At 37.9% G+C, this 20,092-nt stretch overlaps 1 protein-coding gene across 1 annotated transcript in view; it reads left to right on the top strand.

Annotated features, from left to right (window-relative positions):
* Positions 1-20,092, top strand: part of CREBRF (CREB3 regulatory factor) — a 53,103-nt gene that overhangs the window by 19,584 nt on the left and 13,427 nt on the right. Inside the window, exons 2-7 of the mRNA XM_077757304.1 lie at positions 1,054-1,256; positions 3,219-3,344; positions 4,985-6,071; positions 12,292-12,486; positions 14,288-14,477; positions 15,700-15,773. Coding sequence (XP_077613430.1) covers positions 1,248-1,256; positions 3,219-3,344; positions 4,985-6,071; positions 12,292-12,486; positions 14,288-14,477; positions 15,700-15,773 — 1,681 coding nt within the window. The 5' untranslated portion in view covers positions 1,054-1,247. The remainder of the gene's footprint in view (positions 1-1,053; positions 1,257-3,218; positions 3,345-4,984; positions 6,072-12,291; positions 12,487-14,287; positions 14,478-15,699; positions 15,774-20,092) is intronic.

Here is a 20,092-nt window from a genome sequence, read left to right as displayed (position 1 = left end):
TTAAGTTGGCTCTTCACATCAGTCTAAGAAACAATACTGCAACTAGATGGAATGAGAGCGAAGAGTTGAGTGTAGAGCGATGGTTCTCAAATTTTAGGGAGAATCAGAATTGCCTAGAAGGCTTGTTAAGACACAACTGGGAGAAACACTCCTAGAGTTTATGCTTTAGCTGGTCTGGGATGAAGCCCAAAATTTTGCACTTGTAACACATTTCCAAGTTGATGCTGATGCTGCTGGTCACGCTGATCATGCTTTGAGGACCACTGATAGGAAAAGTTGATGAAGTGGGTATATATAGCCGTTTAGTTCCTCTTAATTAAGGCGTTTGCAGAGAAGGGAAAAGGGAATTAACATTTAAGTCTCCACCACAGTCAACATTTAAATTTAAGTCTTGCACCACTGTGCAAGGTGATTTGCAGTCATTATTTAATTTAACCCTTGAAACCCCTCTGCGGAGTAATCCTTATCCCTCTTTCCGTCTCTCAGAATAAACATGTTATTAAATAAGTTATAAAAAAATTATTGGAATAATTCTCAATTCAAGGACAGCTTTCATTTAAAACTCAAAGAATAATGTTGCATATGCCATTATGAATGTGATTTTGTTTAATGCAGAGGATGATGTGTTAAATTCTGTTGTTGACTTTTATGTATTCATTACTCTTGTAGATTTATAAGAGAGATGAAATGTAGATCAGTTTCACAGTAATGATTACACAATAGATGGAATTAAATGTTGAGACATTATAGTTTCTCATACAGAACATAAAGTGATGGGAACTTTATCTTTCAAATCACAGGAAAAGGTAGGCCTCAGTTAATTTTGTCAAGTTGGTTTTTTTTTTTATGTTGCCAATTGGTTATTGACCTATTTTAGAAACAAAGAGAAGGATGGAGAATTTCAGAAAAGTTACTATCAAGAAATGACCAAATTCTTGAAATTACAACCATAAGACCGACTCCTTTAAAATGTTCTTTGTTAATGTCATTTTTGAAAGGTCAACTTGTTTTTAATGGAACTCAGTGAAGTTACTTTGTGTTGTTGTTTGACAGATTCACAGAGAATTATTTAAAAAAGAGAGAGAGAGCAGTGATCCAAGCATTTGAATTGAAGGCATTCTGGGAAAACCTGCCGTTTATTGTGAAAGTCGTCTTTGATCTTGAAATTAAAAGTAAAGCTGGAAAGGAATTCACAAACGAGGAAGAAAAAAAGTTTGGGATCGGACTCACAGGATCTGGGCTTGGAAATGCCTCAGGTAAATTACAACAGAGTAGGTGCAAAGTTTTATATTTTCCCACTGCAGAAAAGTCCATACCATGGATTCTGTAAGTTCTCTAAATCTTAACACAACTTGACAAACTCCCTTTTTAATAAGACATTTTACTTATGATCTCAGCTAGTTTTGAATACATGTCCTTCCTTCCATTGCTTCTATTTATTCCTTTGCTACCACTTTGAAATTTAATGAGCTTCACATGGGAAACATGGTGAATGAGAAAAGTTGATTCGAAGGTGGACATATCTGCTGACTTTATGGAGGCTAACCCAACTCCCATGAAAATCAGCCAGCCACAGAAAGCCCACTTCCATCTCCTTGTCTGTTTCCTGTTTCCCAGTTGTTCCTTTCCATTTTTGCCTACTAAATTGAAAAGTGTACTTAAGAGGAAATGGTGAGAGAGGTCAACCTTTCTCTCTTTCGTAAACACACTTAACATTCCCATACATATATATACACCTCCCATAAAACATTTCTGAATGTTTAAATCTATTTATATTACGGTAACTACTTAGAATTGATCAGTTCTGGTTTGAAGCAATTTCTGAAAAAAAAATAATGAAGCCCTTTTAATCCCAATTGCACATCCATACTTCTTCCTTTCCCCCTCCAGTGGTTAGTTCCAACCCCCTTACCTCTTTGTGTTTGTTCAGTGCTGAGGAGAAGCCTAGAAATAATGAGAGGGCAGGGGCTTTTTTAGGTGGCTTTACGTGGGCCAGGCAGAATTACACCTTGAGCACAGAAAATAAACAACCTGCTGGGACTGTGCAGGGGCTCAGAGGCAGGCAGCAGAGGCAAAGAAAGGGGATTTGCTGGTTGATATTAAGAAGACCAGTGGCCTATCTTCACCCCAATCTCTGTGCCAAGTGGACTACATGTAGTCATTTGATGAGTTCTTTCCCAGTGTTTAATTTGCTCTTTATTGAATACTTGAATTTAGAGCTATAAAACAGTTGTTTTGAGCCTGTGGCCTGGTATGGCTGGGGAAAATCAGAGAAAGAAAAGAATGGGTTGGGAAATACCAATGAAGAAAAACATAAGAGAGGGTGTATAAAGGCCAGTCTGTGATAGGTAGAAGCTATATGAATAGAGGAATACAAGCAAATAGGCTAATACAATTTTTTAAACTATCAGCAAAAACTTGCAGAATGACAAAAAGGCAGAGACAGAATTTTTATTTTTTCCATCCTCTTCCTTCATCCACCTTGGATTTCAAAGTTTGGCCTTTTCACTTGTTTGGCCACTTTGGAGTATGAGTCCCGACTTCACTCTGGAGAGATTTATGTAGATGTTGAAATGGAAAAGGGGGATGGAGAGAAGGAGCATCAACTCTGGGTGCCAAGTTTTTCCCCCATAACTTACTACAGAATGAATGGTACCCTTTTCTGGAATCAGGATTTTTTGGCTGAGGGGGTGGGGTATGAGGATTAAGGCTACTGAGCTCATTCATGCCCAAGTGACTGGTGTCACCGGTAGGATTTTGGATATTTGGCTGTTCCTATCTTCATCACGTTCCTAGAGGCACTTGTTGCGCTATCGATGCCTGAATGAGCAGGGAATTCTCCACTCTCTTTGCTAACTCAGGGAGTTAGAAGAGGGTGTGTTGTTAGAGATAGATTTGAAGAAATGTTATGTAGCTGAATAAAAGTATTCATTAAGTAGTTTATGCTGATTCTAGTGGCTAAATAAACTTCAGTTTTTAGAAGTTAGATATTAATAACACTTGCCACTATTTCTTTTTCTGTTTTTAATATACCTTCATTATTTTCCTAGTTTAAGGTCACAACTTAATGCTAATTCAATCTCTTAAAAGTGATAAAGTAAAAAATATACAAAATTCTGAAAATAATAAGTTAGTAGGCATGGGAGTGGGGTGTATGTGTAATAAATTGGCTTTGGAGTAGTCTTTAACTTTCTAAAATTAAAATCACTCTGTTGTAGCCTAGTGTAAGCGGAATGGATCCGCCTTTCGGGGATGCCTTTCGAAGCCACACCTTTTCAGAACAGACTCTGATGAGCACAGATCTCTTAGCAAACAGTTCAGATCCAGATTTCATGTATGAACTGGTAAGTAACATTTTCTTGGATTCTGCTTTAATTGGTTTGAGGTAAAATGTGGTGGTATCGTTTTACTTAATTTATAGATGCCTGAAAAGAAAAAAGGGTGTCAAGTTTGGTTCTTGTGACTGTCAGTCTAGTAAGTTTAGAAAGCTGTATGAACTCATTGAAAATAGTAAAAGGAGAGGAGGTGGGTGAAATAGGTGAAGGGGATTAAGAGTACATTTACCATGAGGAGCACTGAGTCATGTATAGAATTGTTGGATCACTATATTGTATACCTAAAATTAATGTAACACTGTATGTTAATAATACTGGATTTAAAAATATGCATTATAATTATTTAAAAAAATTATATGCCTACCTGCACTCACATAAGAGAAAATAGAGGAGAGTTTATCTTTAGATAAGTCCAGTTTTTGATGATGAGGCTGGGAAACTTTTTTGATAGGCCTGACTGCTAAAGGACTCTTCAAATGGGATGTTTAGGAATGATAACATTGAGCAAAGCATATGACACAAAGAATGTGAGGTAAAAATAGCAATTCCAAACAGTATACTTATCACTTATTCTTGAGTGATAAAAAAAATTTTTTAATAATTTTAATTACATACCTCTTGAGTAACATGGAAATATATAAACTGCAAAACTAAAACTAAGTACACAAATCTGCTAATTTACTAAAAATCACTGAATTGTACACTTGATATAGGTGAATTTTGAGGTCTGTAAACTGTATTTTATTAAAGCTGTTAGAATATACCGACATGCACACACATAAGCAAAAACAAAAGCCCCAAACAAAAGGAAAAACCAAAACAGAACAGAAATGCACCAAAAAAAAAATTTCCTTGTTTCCTTCCTGACTTGCACTCTCCAAACCTTCTCCCCAAAGATAGATACTTCTAACAGTTTTTCTGTTCATAAATAAATATATGAGTATTTTAAACTGGGTGACACATTCATAGATACAGTATTCTGTAACTTAAACCTTTTAACAAAGATGTATGGTGAGCAGCCTTTCATGTTCGTACATTAGACTTTAACTGCATTCTTTTTAATGGCTGCATAGTCTTCACTGATCTATTTTAAAAATCCTATCTCTGTTCCTGAGAAGTAGCATACTCGTGAGAAGTAATGTCGTCCCCATGCCCAGGTGTTGTTAACAAGGTCTTACCAAAGATCTTACCCTTCTGTGACTGAGTTTCAACTCTTCTTTGGTTTGCTCTTTGTCTCAATATTAAGTTCTCATTTAAGAAGACAGATCCTTCTGTGATAAAGGTAAGGTTTTCATTATTTGCTTTGTAATTGAAGCTTCTTTCTAAGGAGATCCCCAAATCCTTCTAAGTCAAAGATCAGGAAATGTAAACCTTTTTCAAGAAGAGTGTTTATAGTAAAATTCAAGAGCCCTTGATATTTAGACCATACCTAAGCCTCTCAAGGGGCATATTTTCCCTTTTTTTCCTTGCACTGGGAAATGATATTATATGGAATGGTGAAGTGATCTGTAAATACCCTTTATCTTAAAGTAAAACAGACCAGAGGTCAAGTACTGATTTTTCAATTTGATACATGGACGTGAGGATGGAGGTGAATATTTTCTTTCCTAAAATATGGTGTGTGATTTTTTTTTTTAAACTTTTCTCAGGATAGAGAAATGAACTATCAACAGAATCCTAGAGACAACTTCCTTTCTTTGGAGGACTGCAAAGACATTGAAAATCTGGAGTCTTTCACAGATGTCCTGGATAATGAGGGTGCTTTAACCTCAAACTGGGAACAGTGGGATACATACTGTGAAGACTTAACAAAGTATACCAAACTAACCAGCTGTGACATCTGGGGAACAAAAGAAGTGGATTACTTGGGTCTTGATGACTTTTCTAGTCCTTACCAAGATGAAGAGGTCATAAGTAAAACTCCAACTTTGGCCCAGCTTAATAGCGAGGACTCTCAGTCTGTTTCTGATTCCCTTTACTACCCTGACTCACTTTTCAGTGTCAAACAAAATCCCTTGCCCTCTTCATTCCCTAGTAAAAAGATCTCAAGCAGAGCAGCTGCCCCTGTGTGTTCTTCTAAGACTCTTCAGGCTGAGGTCCCTTTGTCAGACTGTGTCCAAAAAGCAAGTAAACCCACGTCAAGCACACAGATCATGGTGAAGACCAACATGTATCATAATGAAAAGGTGAACTTCCATGTCGAATGTAAAGACTATGTAAAAAAGGCAAAGGTAAAGATCAACCCAGTGCAGCAGAGCCGGCCCTTGCTGAGCCAGCTTCACGCGGATGCAGCAAAGGAGAACACCTGCTACTGTGGTGCGGTTGCAAAGAGACCGGAGAGAAAAGGGATGGAGCCTCTTCAGGGTCAGGCCACTCCAGCTTTGCCTTTTAAAGAAACCCAGGAACTATTACTCAGTCCTCTGTCCCAGGAGGGTCCTGGGTCAATTGCAGCAGGAGAGAGTAGCAGCCTTTCTGCCAGCACATTGGTCTCGGATTCCTCCCAGAAAAAAGAAGAGCACAATTATTCCCTTTTTGTCTCCGACAACTTGAGTGAACAGCCAACCAAATGCAGCCCTGAGGAAGACGAAGAAGACGAGGAAGACGTTGATGATGAGGACCATGACGAAGGGTTTGGGAGTGAGCATGAACTTTCTGAAAATGAGGAGGAGGAAGAAGAGGAAGAGGATTACGAGGATGATAAAGATGATGATATTAGTGACACTTTCTCTGAGCCAGGTATGGTAATGCTTGGAGGCTTGCCAAAATGACCTTCCTCCTATCTTGAGACGCAGATGTTTTCTTTGTCTTGGTTTGGGGATCAGATGACTTAGTATCTTGGCTCAGATATGTAATTGCTTTTTTCTGTTCAAGCAGTTCTGAAATCATCACTTTGGCCTGTATAGGCTGATGCCTCAGGAGCTTCTTCTTAATTTATCTAAGGGACCTAATTTGTTACTCACTTCAGCAGCTGTGCAAAGATACCAAGAATTGATTGACTTAGAATTATTCCTGTTTATACACACGTCCTTCTCTTATAGTTGAGGCAAGGTAGGAGGGCCCACAATGGTAAACCAAGTGATGTTGGTCTGTATTACTTACGCTCATAACCAACGAGGCCCACTTAGTCAATAATGTAAAAAAGAGCTTTTTCTCTGTGTCTGCCCTGTCTTTCATTCGCAGTATTTTTCCATTTAAGAAAAATACATCCCGTAATTTAATGAGCATGCAGGCCACTCTACTTTATTGATGTGCAGCACGTACAAATAAAAGGGAGAAAGAAAGAAACCTGTGGGAGCTGGTTCACTTCATTCAGCGTTTACATGCTCAGGCTGTTGCCACGTTGGCTTGTGCAGTATTTATGAAAATGGTATTGCCAAGTGGCACACAGTTTAAACCGCACAAAGAAGTGAAGATCTTCGAATTTAAGCAAAAGTTATTTTCTTTAAAAATAATGTTGATACTATAACTTACACATTAAAAAAAAAACTAACTTAGGTTTTAAACTTTATAAATTGTCAAAGAGAGCCCTTTTGTTACAATTGCTAGAATTTCTGATGGTACAAACTTTAATATTTAATTTTCAGAAAGGTTTTTAAGCCATGGTAGTTTATATTGTAGTCCTTGAAGCACTATTATTGCTGAAAAACTTGCCTTTAATGAAATCTTTCTGTTACAACAAACGCTTAGATTTGTGTGTTTGATACAACCCAGCTGTTTGACTTGGGTAGAGTTTCAAGTAAGGAAAGGGTCCTTTAAATTTAATGTGAAAGAGAAGGGCTTGTGCCTTTTTTTGGTCTACTTTAGAACTCTTGTGTAGTCTAGGTAGAACACTTGCTTTTTCTACTTAGCTGGGAAACTTCCTTCTCAACAAATTAATAAAATCTGCTTTGAGGGTCCCCTAGCTGGCTCAGTCAGTAGAGCCTGTGATTCTTGATCTCGGGGTTGTGAGTTCAAGCCCCAGGTTGGGTGTAGAGAGTACTTAAAATTTTTTTTACTCTTTTTAAAAAAATCTGCTTTGAGATGTTTCAGGGAAAGTTGTCTTTGTAGCCAGTGGTAAGTTACATAGCTCCCTCCCGTGGGAAGACCAGAGTGCTATTTATGAGTGGTCATCAAGGTCTGTAGATCAGCCCTGTTGCTTTGAGTTCCATATTTAGGTCCAGGGTAGGAGGGTAGAGGAAGGGTGAGACAAAGAGGAGATGGGTAATAACTAAGGGAAATGGAATGTGTAGAGAAAGAGATTTGCCAGTGAGTACTTTTAAAAGAATATATAAATCAGAGGAGGTCAGTAAATCCCACCATCACCATGTACTGTCTGTCTCNTTTTTTTTTTTTGGCTTTCAAGTCCACTTTAAATTCATCCTTTATCTTTTAATGTGGTTTTACTTGGATAAATGTGTTGAGAGATGAGTAGGTCTGTGAAGAGAGATCACTTGGAAAGTTGGCCCTCATTTCCATGTTCTCAGCCTTTTGACTCTCATAAGGAGGAGGGACCAGTGTTTCAGTTGATGTTGTCCTCTCCTGCCACATTCTCTTGCCTTGTCTCCTGTAGAAGAATCCTGATTGGTGAGCTTGTTGGTGTAACCAACACTACTTTGAAACAGAAATGCTTTGGCTGGCACTTAGCAGGGTAAAACTCTCCTCTTGGCTCTGTTTAACAATGCTAAATGTTTGGATGGCATTTAATTCACTCATTTCCAGTTGACTTGAAGTAAAGCCTCTTTGGTTAGTATTACTTGGACGGTTCTCACAAATGTTAATGAATGACATGATTTAACCGCAGAATCAACACAATTTTGTGGTACCGTTTGGGTTTTATTCACATTTGCTAGTGAAAATTTCCCTTTTTCTTGGAAGAAAGAGCTAAACAAGTGACTTCAGGAATGCAAAAGTGAATTACTGGTAAGAAGTGGGAAGAAATTCTCTGAAGCAGAGAGGTGGGGATAGTTATAGTTTCTTTAGACTGCTAGTTTTAGAGTGGGTCGATTGGTTTAATTTGCAGCAGACAGTTACAAAGGCCCTTTTGTGATGACTCGTTCCCTTGATGCTGTTTCTTGGCAGCTGGCATACAACAGTGCCTGAGCCTACAAAGCTCCAGGAAAGGTGTAAAATGGAGTTTCAGTCCCTACTTTGGCCTTGCTCCCAAGTTTCAATAGGAGCCCATTCTGTGGACAGGCTATGACTGTTTGGGGTCATTGGGATTACATGGTTGTAATAATAAGAATTGGGCCCCCAGAATGAAAGTTTATTTTGTAATCCCTCCTAAACATTTTCATGATTGACTTTACCAGTAGTCTGCATTCACCAAAGATGTGTGATTCGAATTTACACAATAAATGTGGCCTTTTTGATTTCCATCTGATTATCATGTCAGGAAGGAATGAGACAGATCAGTATGGTGATCCAGCAAATGGAAAGAAAAGGGAAAATGCTTCATGGGAAATGTTGCATTAAACAAATACTTGATTTGTTAAAAGAAAAATATTTTTGAGTGCCTACTTTTGTGTCAGGCACTGTGTGTATTAGGTATTGGCTATCTAGAGATGAACCAGGGAGATAGGATTCTTCATGGAACTTAGAGTTGAGTGGGTTTATTTACTGTTACGACTTCTCAGTCTTTTAATCTGCTTGTGTGTCGTGTGACTTGGCAAGAGAGAGATTCAGGATGAGCGTTTCTTAAAACTTATTTGACCACAGAACTCACTTGGGGATGAAGGCATATCTTATGGTAATAGTGCTTCTGAGAATATACTTTGAGAAATATTTAATTACCTTAAATGCTAGACCTAATGATCTGGGAGTAGAATTTTTTTGTACTATGCTTGCTCATGGTGGTCTCTGCATTGAAAGTGGCCATCTTTAAGAACTCCATTGTGTGTGTATGACTGTGTGTGTGTGTGTGTGTGTGTGTGTGTGTTATGGTGAATTTGGGATGTATGTTACTAGAAAATGTTAATATATTAGGTCAAAGAAAACTGATGGCCCTTAAATACTTTTTTGGAAAAGGCTGACCATATATAAATAAATAAAACTGATAACTAATTTGAGTGGAACAGAAGAAATCGAAATCTTTCGTCATTATTCTTTGAGTTTAACATGGGATATATGTGAAGAAAAATCCGTTGAGACCATTTAACGAGTTAGATAGGAAAAGCGAGAAGCCCGGTAGGAGCTAGACTCTTTGAGTCACGGGACTTGGGTCAGTTCCAGCTCTGCCAAATCACTTAAAGCCTCCAATGAGCATGTTTCTTTGGGTAAATAGGGTTAATAGTGCCTTTTTTACCAGGCTCTTAGAAGTCTCAGATGAAATGTCTGTAGGTGAAATGTGTAGGTACATTAAATGAGATAGATAGTATTTTACTAGAAATCCAGGCCACCGAAGAGAATGGCTAAGGAGGGGAGAATATCAGATAAATTGTCAGATAGATGGGTTGCCTGAGGAAGCTGTATATGAAAACCTTTCTCTTACGCTTTGGGCGAGGGTAGATTTAAATATGGAATACTACTAGTTCTTTAATTTTTTTATTGAAGTATAATTGATATGCAATATCCTATTGGTTTCAAATGTGCATCTTAGTGATTCGATATTTTTATACATTACAAAATGATTCCCGTAAGTCAAGTCTGTCACCATACAAAGGTTTTTTTTTTTTTTACTTATTTTTTAAAATATTTATTTATTTTTAATGAAAGTATGGTTGATAATACAGTGTTAGCTTCAGGTGTATAATACAGTGTTTCAACATTTATATACATTACAAAATGATCCCCACAATAGGTCTAGTTACCATCTGTCACGTACAAAGTTATTACAATACTACTGATTATTCCCTAAGCTGTACTTTATATCCCGTGACTTACATATTTTATAACTAGAAATTTACACATCTTAATCCCCTTTACCTATTTCACCCACCTCCTGTCCCCCTCTGTATCTTGTATACAGTTTGTTTCTTGTATCTGTGAGTCTGTTCCTGTTTTGGCTTGTTTGTTTGCTTGTTTTGGGTTTCTGTGGAACACTAGTTCTTGATATTGGTAGGAAGCTGGGAGTGTTTTTGTTGGTCCACCTGTCTGTGTTAAGGTGTTCCCAGCCATACTAGGTTAGTATCTGGGGGCCAGTAGTTTCTTCGAGCCAGTAAGCTTTACTTGGCTAAAGCCCCATTTCTAGTGGCCCAGTGTGGCCTTTGCCCTTTTTCCAAAGCTAGGTTGGTAACTGGAACAAGATAAGATCCTTTAATTTGAAGTGTAACAGTGGCACTAATAAATAGGCCAAAGCCATTGCTTTATGTATCTAACACAGTTTTCAAAGATGAGACTTCTAGGAATGATTGTGTGACTCAACTGCATCATTCTTAAGAAGAACCTAACATTTACTGTTAACTCCTTGCCATATTGTTTTAAACGACCACGTGTGCAGTTTCATGCTGTTAATGCTAACAGTGCTGCAGAAGCTTCTCTTGATTGCTGCCCTGAAATCATTCTGGTCTCCAAATGGATTCTTTTTGAAAAGGTCATGTTTGTTGAAGTATTTATTTTATGTATTTTCATACATAAAATTCACCCTGCTTTAAGTAATACACTTCTTAAGTTTTGACAAGTGTGTATAGTGGTGGTTGTGTAACCATCAAGATATAGAAGAGTTTGATCACCCCCCACATTTCCTTTGTGTTCCTTTAGTCAGCCCCACCCTCCACCCCCGACGCCTGGAAGCTGCTTTCTAGTTTTGCCTGTAGTTTTTGCCTTTTCCAAAATGTCATAGAAATGGACCATGTTTCTGATTAATTCTTTCTTTAAGTTTATTTATTTATTTTGAGAGTAAGAGAGAGTGAGTGGGCAAGGGAGAGAGAGAGGGAAAGAGAGAATCCCTGATGTGGGGCTCAAACTTAGAAACTGTGAGATCATGACCTGAGCTGAAATTGAGTCGGATGCTTAACCTACTGAGCCACCCGTGCACCCGTCTGATTAATTCTTAATCTGAAGAAAACCTGGTAAAATTATGAAATTCTAACTTTGTTCCAAAATGTGCAGATGTTATCACTTTCTTAATGGTCAGTTCCAGACAAGTAATGATTTTAGCAGGGAAAGTGGTCATTTTGCTAGGCCAGTGGTGCCCAAGTTTTCATGGGCACCTTGGGGTTGTATATGCCTCGTGTGGGGCCCATCTCCAATCCCCTGCATACCTGGCAGTAGTGATGTGGAGTACACTGAGATGCACATTCTCTGAGGGTATCTTAAATTTGAGGGTCATTCTGCGTGAGGTCTGACCAACAGTTCTAACAGTTCAGTGTTAAGTATTTTCTGAAACTCCCCATTAGTAAGGAAAATAACTTCTTAAAAAGTGAAGTAAATATAAATTGCTTTCAGTAAAATATTAGACTATCCATATATGTTTTTATTTGAGAGCCTATGCAAGAATTCTTATTTTTGTACTTTTACAAATGGGTTAGGGTCAGAGGTAGGAAAAAAACCACTGCTATCTTACAAAATTCTGTCTAGTAGGAGACCGTCATAGAAATACACACACCCGTCTGTCTGGGAATGTTTTGGATGCATAAATTTTAGGAGAAAGACATTAAAAATCACAGTGTAGTGTCTTAGTACCATTATCTAATGGTATGTTTGACATTCCTGTAGCTATATTTCATTATTCTCTCAGTGAGAGCCTATGTGAAGTTACCAAAGAAGATGTCATATACTAAGTTACAAGAACCAAAGAGAAATACAAGGAGGATGAGCAGTACAGTTATCGGTGTTTATTAATCTCTGAGTATTTTACGAATTAGAGATTTCCATATTAAAAGTTGTTTTGTAGACCTGGTCTATTATCTTTGACATGCCAGTGGTGTTCTCAGATGAAATGAATCAAGTGATAAATAGATCTTTTTATTTGCCCATATTGCTATATTGAAATTTATGGAACTTAAAAAATTGGGGGTGGGGGGCTTTTTTTTTTTTTAAGGCTATGAAAATGATTCTGTGGAAGACTTGAAGGAGATGACTTCAATATCCTCTCGGAAGAGAGGTAAAAGAAGGTACTTCTGGGAGTATAGTGAACAGCTCACACCGTCACAGCAAGAGAGGATGCTAAGGCCATCTGAATGGAACCGCGATACCTTGCCAAGTAATATGTACCAGAAAAATGGCTTACATCATGGTAAGAGGGAATTACAGTCAAGCATTTTGTGTCACTTTATTTTTTTAATGTTTTTATTTATTTTGAGAGAAAGTGCAAAACAGAGGAGGAACAGAGAGAGAGGGAGAGAGAGACTTCTAAGCAGGCTCCATGCTCAGTGTGGAGCTCAGTGCGGGGCTTGATCTCACAACCAGGAGATCATGACCTGAGCTGAAATCAAGATCAAGAGCCGGATGATTCTGAGCCACCCAGGTGCCCCTCATGTCACTTTAAATAGAGGCATAAGCCATAGTGCTTACTAAGTGTACTTCGTATCCAGCCATTCCTGGCAAAGTGGAGAGGGGAACAGCAGAGCTGCTGTATTTGCTGTTACTGCAGATGCTCACCAGTAACCTTTACCAGTTAGGAGAGCCATCACCTAAACAGGGAAGAAGGCCTGTGCAGAAACCATTTCTAGTCATTCCCTATTCTATTTATCCTACCCAGGAAATGACCAGGAGGCTGCCCGGCCTGCCACAGTTGCTGTAAAGCAGAAGGAGAGAAATGGAATGGGTTCCAGCATCTTTCTCTTCCATTCTCATCCAGTCTCCAGGCTGAAATGTAAACAGGGAGATTGGAATCAAAATGCTGATTGGAAGGGGCGCCTCGCTGGCTCAGTTGGTAGAGTGTGCAACTCTTGATCTCAGAATCATGAGTTTAAGCCCCATGTTGGGTGTGGAGCCTACTTAAAAAAAAATGGAGGTGGAAAGAAAAGAGGTGGGAAGAAGAAGGGAATAATTGTATAGAAAAGCACTGGAGAGAGAAGAGTTGAATAGTAGGAATCGAAAGAAACTTGTAACCTTAGGCAGGCCAAATTTTCAATTGTGAGCCAAGGAAGATGTAGTTAAGTTAGAATTTCTTTTTTTATTCTGTATGATCCAAAATCTGTACTGAAAAGGGGGAGGGCATCAGGAAGTTTGGCGCTCAGTGAGCAGTTTTTGTAATCTCTCATGCTACAGATTTATGTTGCTAAGCAGTTTTGACACAGGAATTATATCAAAAGTGTATCTGTGCCTCATTCTCCTTTTCCACTGGCACTTAGTCTATATTAGCTACTGTTTCTCAGTGAATAGACCTTGTTTTGGCCTCCAGAGCAGTTTTCTACCAGAAATGAAAAGACACGTCCACTAAATAGCTCTAGGTAGCATGTGGCGAGTACGAGGAAAGTTGTTTGGTGTATTGTAGTTCAGAGGACAGGGCCATCACTCTTGCCTGCAGTGATAGGGCAAGAGCCCTGAGTCTTCTGTGCTGTTATTTATCAAACTAACCAAGGAAGAGCTTTCAAAAAAGACAGTCTTTATTTGCTGGCCTTTTGAGTCCAGCAAGAGGGAATACATGTCTGAGAAATTTTCAGACATAGCATCAAAGCATCTTGGTTTGAGTAAAATCTCCAGACTCTTTTCTGGGTGTATATTCTCCCCTAGCCCTGATTTTTGGGCGTGGTGAACTTTCACTCCAGTCCTGAGGTTTGAGATACTTATTACCACCATGCGTATAATTGAGATTCTGTCCTACCAGGGCTAGAAACTCTAAGGTGAATAAGGACTCAGCAGAGACGGGCACTGTGACACATTTACCCCATTTCTTGGAGTTACAAGGTGGGTAGGAGAGGAGGCTCGCCCCTTTAGCATAGGCTTTTAACATGCTGAGACTTCTGAAACGTGCCAAGACTGCTAAGAAAGAAAAAAGGGGGAGGGAGAAATGTGGTTTTAAAATATGGCTGTAGAACATATCTTTTGTTACATAAAATGAGCTAACTAAAACTTCTTTATGCCGTCTATAGGAAAATATGCAGTCAAAAAGTCACGGAGAACTGATGTAGAAGACCTGACTCCAAATCCTAAAAAACTACTCCAGATAGGCAATGAGCTACGGAAACTGAATAAGGTGATCAGTGATCTGACTCCAGTCAGTGAGCTTCCCTTAACAGCCCGGCCAAGGTCAAGGAAGGAAAAAAATAAGCTGGCTTCCAGGTAAATGATAATCATGTTCACCTGTGTAAATAAGCTCTGGGCAGTGAGGTTAGATTTTCAGTGAGCTTTTATAGATGACCATCAACCTTTTATTCAGATATATTCTTTTATAAAAACTACAGTGAGAGTGTTCTGACTTTTCCTTTGAAAATAAAAGATGGTATTTATGCTTTGTTTATGCTTCATAATACCAAAAGATGGTAGTACACTTTTAAAGTGGAGAGGTGAAAGGACTCAAGTGCGTTATTATTACAACAAGGAAAATTTTTATCATAATTTTATTTTTTGTTTTGTGGTAAGTCAAATTTTTTACTTGGATATAATTTACTTGAGGTAAAATAGATCCCTTTTAATGTACACTTTTTACGGGTTTTTACAAACATACCCAATCTCATAAACACCACCACAATCAAGATAATGAATATTTTTCCATCACCTTAAAAAAATTTCCTCATGCCTCCTTGTAAAGTGAACCCCTTCTCCCACCCCTAATTCCTCGCAACCACTAAATCTGTTTTTTGACACCACAGTTTTGCCTTTTCTAGAATGTTATATAGATAGAATCCTATTATATGTGGCCTTTTGAATCTTGCTTCTTTGATTTAACATGATGAATTTGAGATTCATCCATGTTGTTGAGTGGAGTAATAGTTTGTTCCTTTTTATTGCTAAGGAGTATTCTTTTGTAGGGATATACTATAGTTTAACCATTCCCTAGTTGAAGGACATTTGGGTTGTTTCTGCTTCTTGCCAATAATGAAGAAAACCACCATAAACATTCACTTATAGGTGTTTGTGTGAACATAAGTTTGCATTTCTTTCTCTGTGTTTAACTTCGTAAGAAGTTGCCAGAGTACCTATATCTGAAGTAATAAAGTAAAATTTTTAAAAATTACTGTTTTTCAAAGTAGCGGTAAGTAGTGTTTACATCCCAGTTAGCAACACATGATGGTTCCACTTTACATTCTCTTGGTATTGTCAGTTTCTGTTTATTTTAGTGTGCTGATCATAGCTTTATTTTTGGATGTTTGCTAAAATTTTTTAAAAATCAGTTTGGATTAATGATTGCATTGTGTGTTTTTTGGAAACTGAGTTCCTTGACATAAACATCAATAGGCAGTGATTTTTGGTTGCTATTAGAAAATGTTTGACAGCAGCAAGAAGTATATTCTGAATGTTCACTTAAAAAAAAAAGTGAACTAATTGCTCCTTCCTTTCACAGGGCTTGTCGGTTAAAGAAAAAAGCCCAGTATGAAGCTAATAAAGTGAAATTATGGGGCCTCAACACAGAATATGGTAAACCTAAACTTTTAAGAATTTAATTAACCTCCTGTTATTTTGCCGACCACTCTCTTTTTCTTCAGTTTTGTTATTTGCTTTCCCTGTATTCTGCCAAGTTTTAGGCCAGCCTCCTTTTTGTTCATTCATGCAGTAAGCTACATACTCACTCTTATTTATTCATGTTCTCTTTTTAGTGAGTATATCTCTGGCTCCCCATGCCAAATCTCCTCTCTGCCCTAAAGAGCTTGTATACTTGTGACCACAATAATCCCCTACTTCCATTTTACATTTACATTTGTGTTGCTGGGTTAGCCAGACTTATTGACTAATGTCTATTTGAGTGGATAATTGAGATCTGTGTTTTGCAAATTTGACGGCTCCGTAGACTCATCTGGGTACATGTTAAAATATAGATTCCTAGACTTCTCCCCAGATCCAATGAATTGGAACCTGTGCAAGTAGAACCCAGGAGTCCATATTTTTGACACTACTCCAGATTAGGCAACTGTCTTAGCACATATTTGGGAACTGTTGGTTTAGATCAGTGCCCCCCCAGTCTTTCACAACATGGCACATGTAGAAAATTATCATCTCTAAGACATCCTGGCATATAACAGAGTAGGCTGCTCATGGGAGGGGAGGCCCCTCATGAGCGGAGAGGATTACTATCTAAAACACCTGGAACCCTTTCACAGCACTCTAGAGGTTTGGAAAGCTCTGGTTTTGATCTTCGGTAATAAGAACATTCTTCCTTTCTTCCTTACTCTGTTACTATTCCTTAAGCCTGTTATGATAAGAGTTTGTATGTTCTTTTGCTTCTAAAATTACGTTCTTCGCTGGAGCTCTTGGGCGAAGCTGTATCTGAAAGTAGATCAGTGGCAAAATGACCAGTTGGCATTTGTTTCCAGAGATTTTCTGAAGTCCAGCTCAATGTCTGGCACATAGGTGCTCAGAAAACTGTGCAGTTTTCTTAATCCTTTATCTTGATTATCTTGTTTCCACTTGTGAGGGAAGAAACAGGATTTCCTACTGTGAAGTTTTACAACTTGTGAAATGAGCTGATGGTTTTATTTATCAGTGACCGCTCAGGAACTCTCATCAGGTAAATGAATTAGGTAAAACAATAGTTGGTTTGTTAGAAAGAAAACCTACCCATTTTTTCTTTTATTCTTTCTTGTTGTGGAAGCATTCTGACCTTGAGCTCTGTGAATATACATATACACAATTATTACAATACCATAGACATTCGTATTCATTTTGGAACCCAGACTACTTACACTGCAGGGAGATGTGATGGGCCATTGGGAGCCTTCTGGGTCTGTGTTTTCTTGAACACTTGTAGACATCCATCTGTGTGTTGTTCAGTTTATGTATTTAACCATAAGTGTGTATATCTGTGTGGCTGTATATTTGTGCATTTGTGTATATTCTAATGCACATCCCCACACACGTGCTTTGGGTCTGTGATGTGAATAGGTTGTGGAGTAGGGAACATCCAGGGAGTTGGTAAGGGCCAGTTGGAGTGTTTCTGGATGTGTTCTATCTCGGATTGATTTTTGATAGCTGCTTTAAATTTTCCTTGTTTCTAAAGCTCATAACATAAAGCCTCTGGTGTTTTCATGTAGGAAAAGGCTCATCTTTAAAAGGTATTTTCTTCTCAAATGGTCAGCATGGAGGAAGAGGATCTTCTCACTCATTTATTTTGCTTCCACTTCTGCCTTCCTTCCTTCTCTTCTCCAGTTTCTGGGAAAGAACAGCTAGCCTTAACTATTAGATCAGAAGTCACTTCAGAACCCATGAGATGCTCTGTGTAGCCTGCTACATGTAGCTTAAAAATTCTTCCTAGGGTTTCTGGTTCATCTCTCAAGAGAGCAGTGCCCTTGATTCCTTGAGATATGTATCAGTCTGCTAACTGTTTTGTGGAACACTTACTACCCAGCACCCACCTGTCAGCCGAGTAGTTCCTGGAATCTGTAATTCAAAAATCAGTGACATTTGAAAAAGAATTTGGAACTTAGGGACTATAGGGTTGCCAACTTTAAAGTTTATGAAAATTTTACTCCATTATCCTTATCCTTTTTATTTATTTATCTGTATTCTGAAGGTCTTAGTTATTCTGCATTGTATGTTTTGTACTACATAAAATTGACAGCACAATACCCTGCCTTCATCCTCCCTAGCCCCATTATTTTAGGATGCAACAACTTATACCACTTAAGATGTTAAAATGGAATTTACTTGGCAGTTAGAGGGAAAAGGATTAACAATATCTAAACACAGGAGTTAATGAATTCAACATCATTCCTGCTAAAGATCAGGCGCCCAAATGTAAAGTAAAAGACTATATTGAGAGGGACATCCCAAAGACATCCCCAATTGGAAAATGAACCGAGTAATGGAAAACTGAGATAGCCCCAAGAGCTAACAAAGAGCAAAAAAATTTAATTTTGCTGAACTCCCAATTTGCCAATTTTTCCTTTTATGTTTCTTTTTGTGTGTGTGTGTGTTCTGAGAAACTTAGCCAACTGCAAAATGCAGATATTTTCTTGTATGTTTTCTCCTAGCGTTCATATAGTTTCAGGTTCTACATTTAGGTTTATGATCCATTTTAGGTTAATTTTTATTTATGGTGTGGGGTGAGAATTGATACTCATTTTTATACATATGAATATTCAGTTGATCAAGCACCATTCATTAAAAAGACTTTTCTTTTCCCATACAGTTGTTTTTTCACCTTTGTCAGATTAGTTGACCCTACATGTAAGAGTCTACTTCTGGACTCTGTATTCTGTTCCATTGATCATTTGTCTACCTTTATGTGAATACAAACTATTTTGATTTCTGTAATTTTATAGTAAATCTTACAGTCGGGTAAGTGTAAGACCTTGTTAATCCTACAATTTTGTTCTTTCAAAGTTATGTTGGCTATTCTATGTCATTTACATGACCATATAAATTTTGGAATCAGTTTTTACAAAGAAGCTAACTGAAATTTTGATTGGCATTGCTTTCAATCTGTAGATCAATTTGGAGAGAACTACCATCTTAACAAAATAGAGTCTTCTAATCCATGAACTTGGTATCTCTTTGCATTTATTAGGTCTTCTTTAATTTCTTTGTGCCTTGTTTTATAGCTTTCAGTGTAGAATGTGTAAAATCTTTTGTTAGATCTACTACTGGCTATTTAATATTTTTTGGTGCTCTGTAAATGGAATCATTTTTTGAAATTTTATTTTTTTAATTTTTTACTTTAATGTTTATTTCTTTTTATTTTTGTGAGAGAGTGTGAGTAGGGTAGGGGCAGAGAGAGAGGGAAACACAGAATCTGAAGCAGGCTCCAGGCTCTGAGATGTCAGCACAGAGCATGTTGTGGGGCTTGAACTCACAAACCAGAAGATCATGACCTGAGCCAAAGTTGGACCCTTGAGCCATTCAGGCACCCCTAGTTTTATTTAATGTTTATTTTTGAGAGAGAGAGTGTGAGTAGGGGAGGGACAGAAACAGATAGAGACACAGAATCTGAAGCAGGCCCCAGGCTCTGAGTTGTCAGCACAGAGCCCAATGTGAGGCTCAAACTCACGAACCAGGAGATCATGACCTGAGCTGAAGTCGGACACTTAACTTACTGAGCCACCCAGGCACCTTTGAAATTTTATTTTTAAAACTCTTTGCTGCTAATACATAAAATGGATTTTTGTGTATTTATTCTTGTATCTTGTCATCTTGCTAAATTTGTTTATTAGTTACAGTGGTAGGTATGTAGATGCCCTGGAATTTTCTGTTTAAGCATTCATCATCTGCAAATAGGGCTGGCTTTATTTTTCTTTTCCTTTTTTTTTTCTTTAATGTTTAATTCTGAGAAATAAAGTAAAAGCACGGGGGTGGGGGGTGGACAGAGGATCTGAAGTGGGCTCCACAGTGACAGTAGTGAGCCCAGTGCACGGCTCAAACTCCTGAACTGTCAGACTGTGACCTGAGCCAAAACCAAGAGACTTATGCTTAACCGACTTAAGCCACCCAGGCACCCCTGTTTTTTTTTTTTCTGATATTTATGCCTTTTATTTCTTTTTCTTGCCTTATTGCAGTATCTAAGACATTAGATAGACATAGTGATTGTCTTGTTTTCAGTCTCAGGGAGGGGAACGTTTCACCTTAAAGTATGATGTTGGCTGTAGGCTTTTGTGTAAGATGAGATACCCTATATTACTTTAAGTAAGTTCTCTTCTTTTCCTAGTTTCATTTATCTTGAATGGGTGTTGAATATTGTCATATGCTTTTTTTTTTTTTTTTTTTTTTTTTTTTTTTTGGATTTTTTGGATATTTTTCTTCTCCTT

Source organism: Crocuta crocuta, unplaced genomic scaffold (assembly GCF_008692635.1).
Source record: "Crocuta crocuta isolate KB4526 unplaced genomic scaffold, BGI_CrCroc_1.0 scaffold131, whole genome shotgun sequence".
NCBI lineage: Eukaryota > Metazoa > Chordata > Mammalia > Carnivora > Hyaenidae > Crocuta > Crocuta crocuta.
The sequence above is the reverse complement of the archived record's forward strand: the minus strand, read 5'-3'. Positions and strand labels throughout refer to the sequence as shown.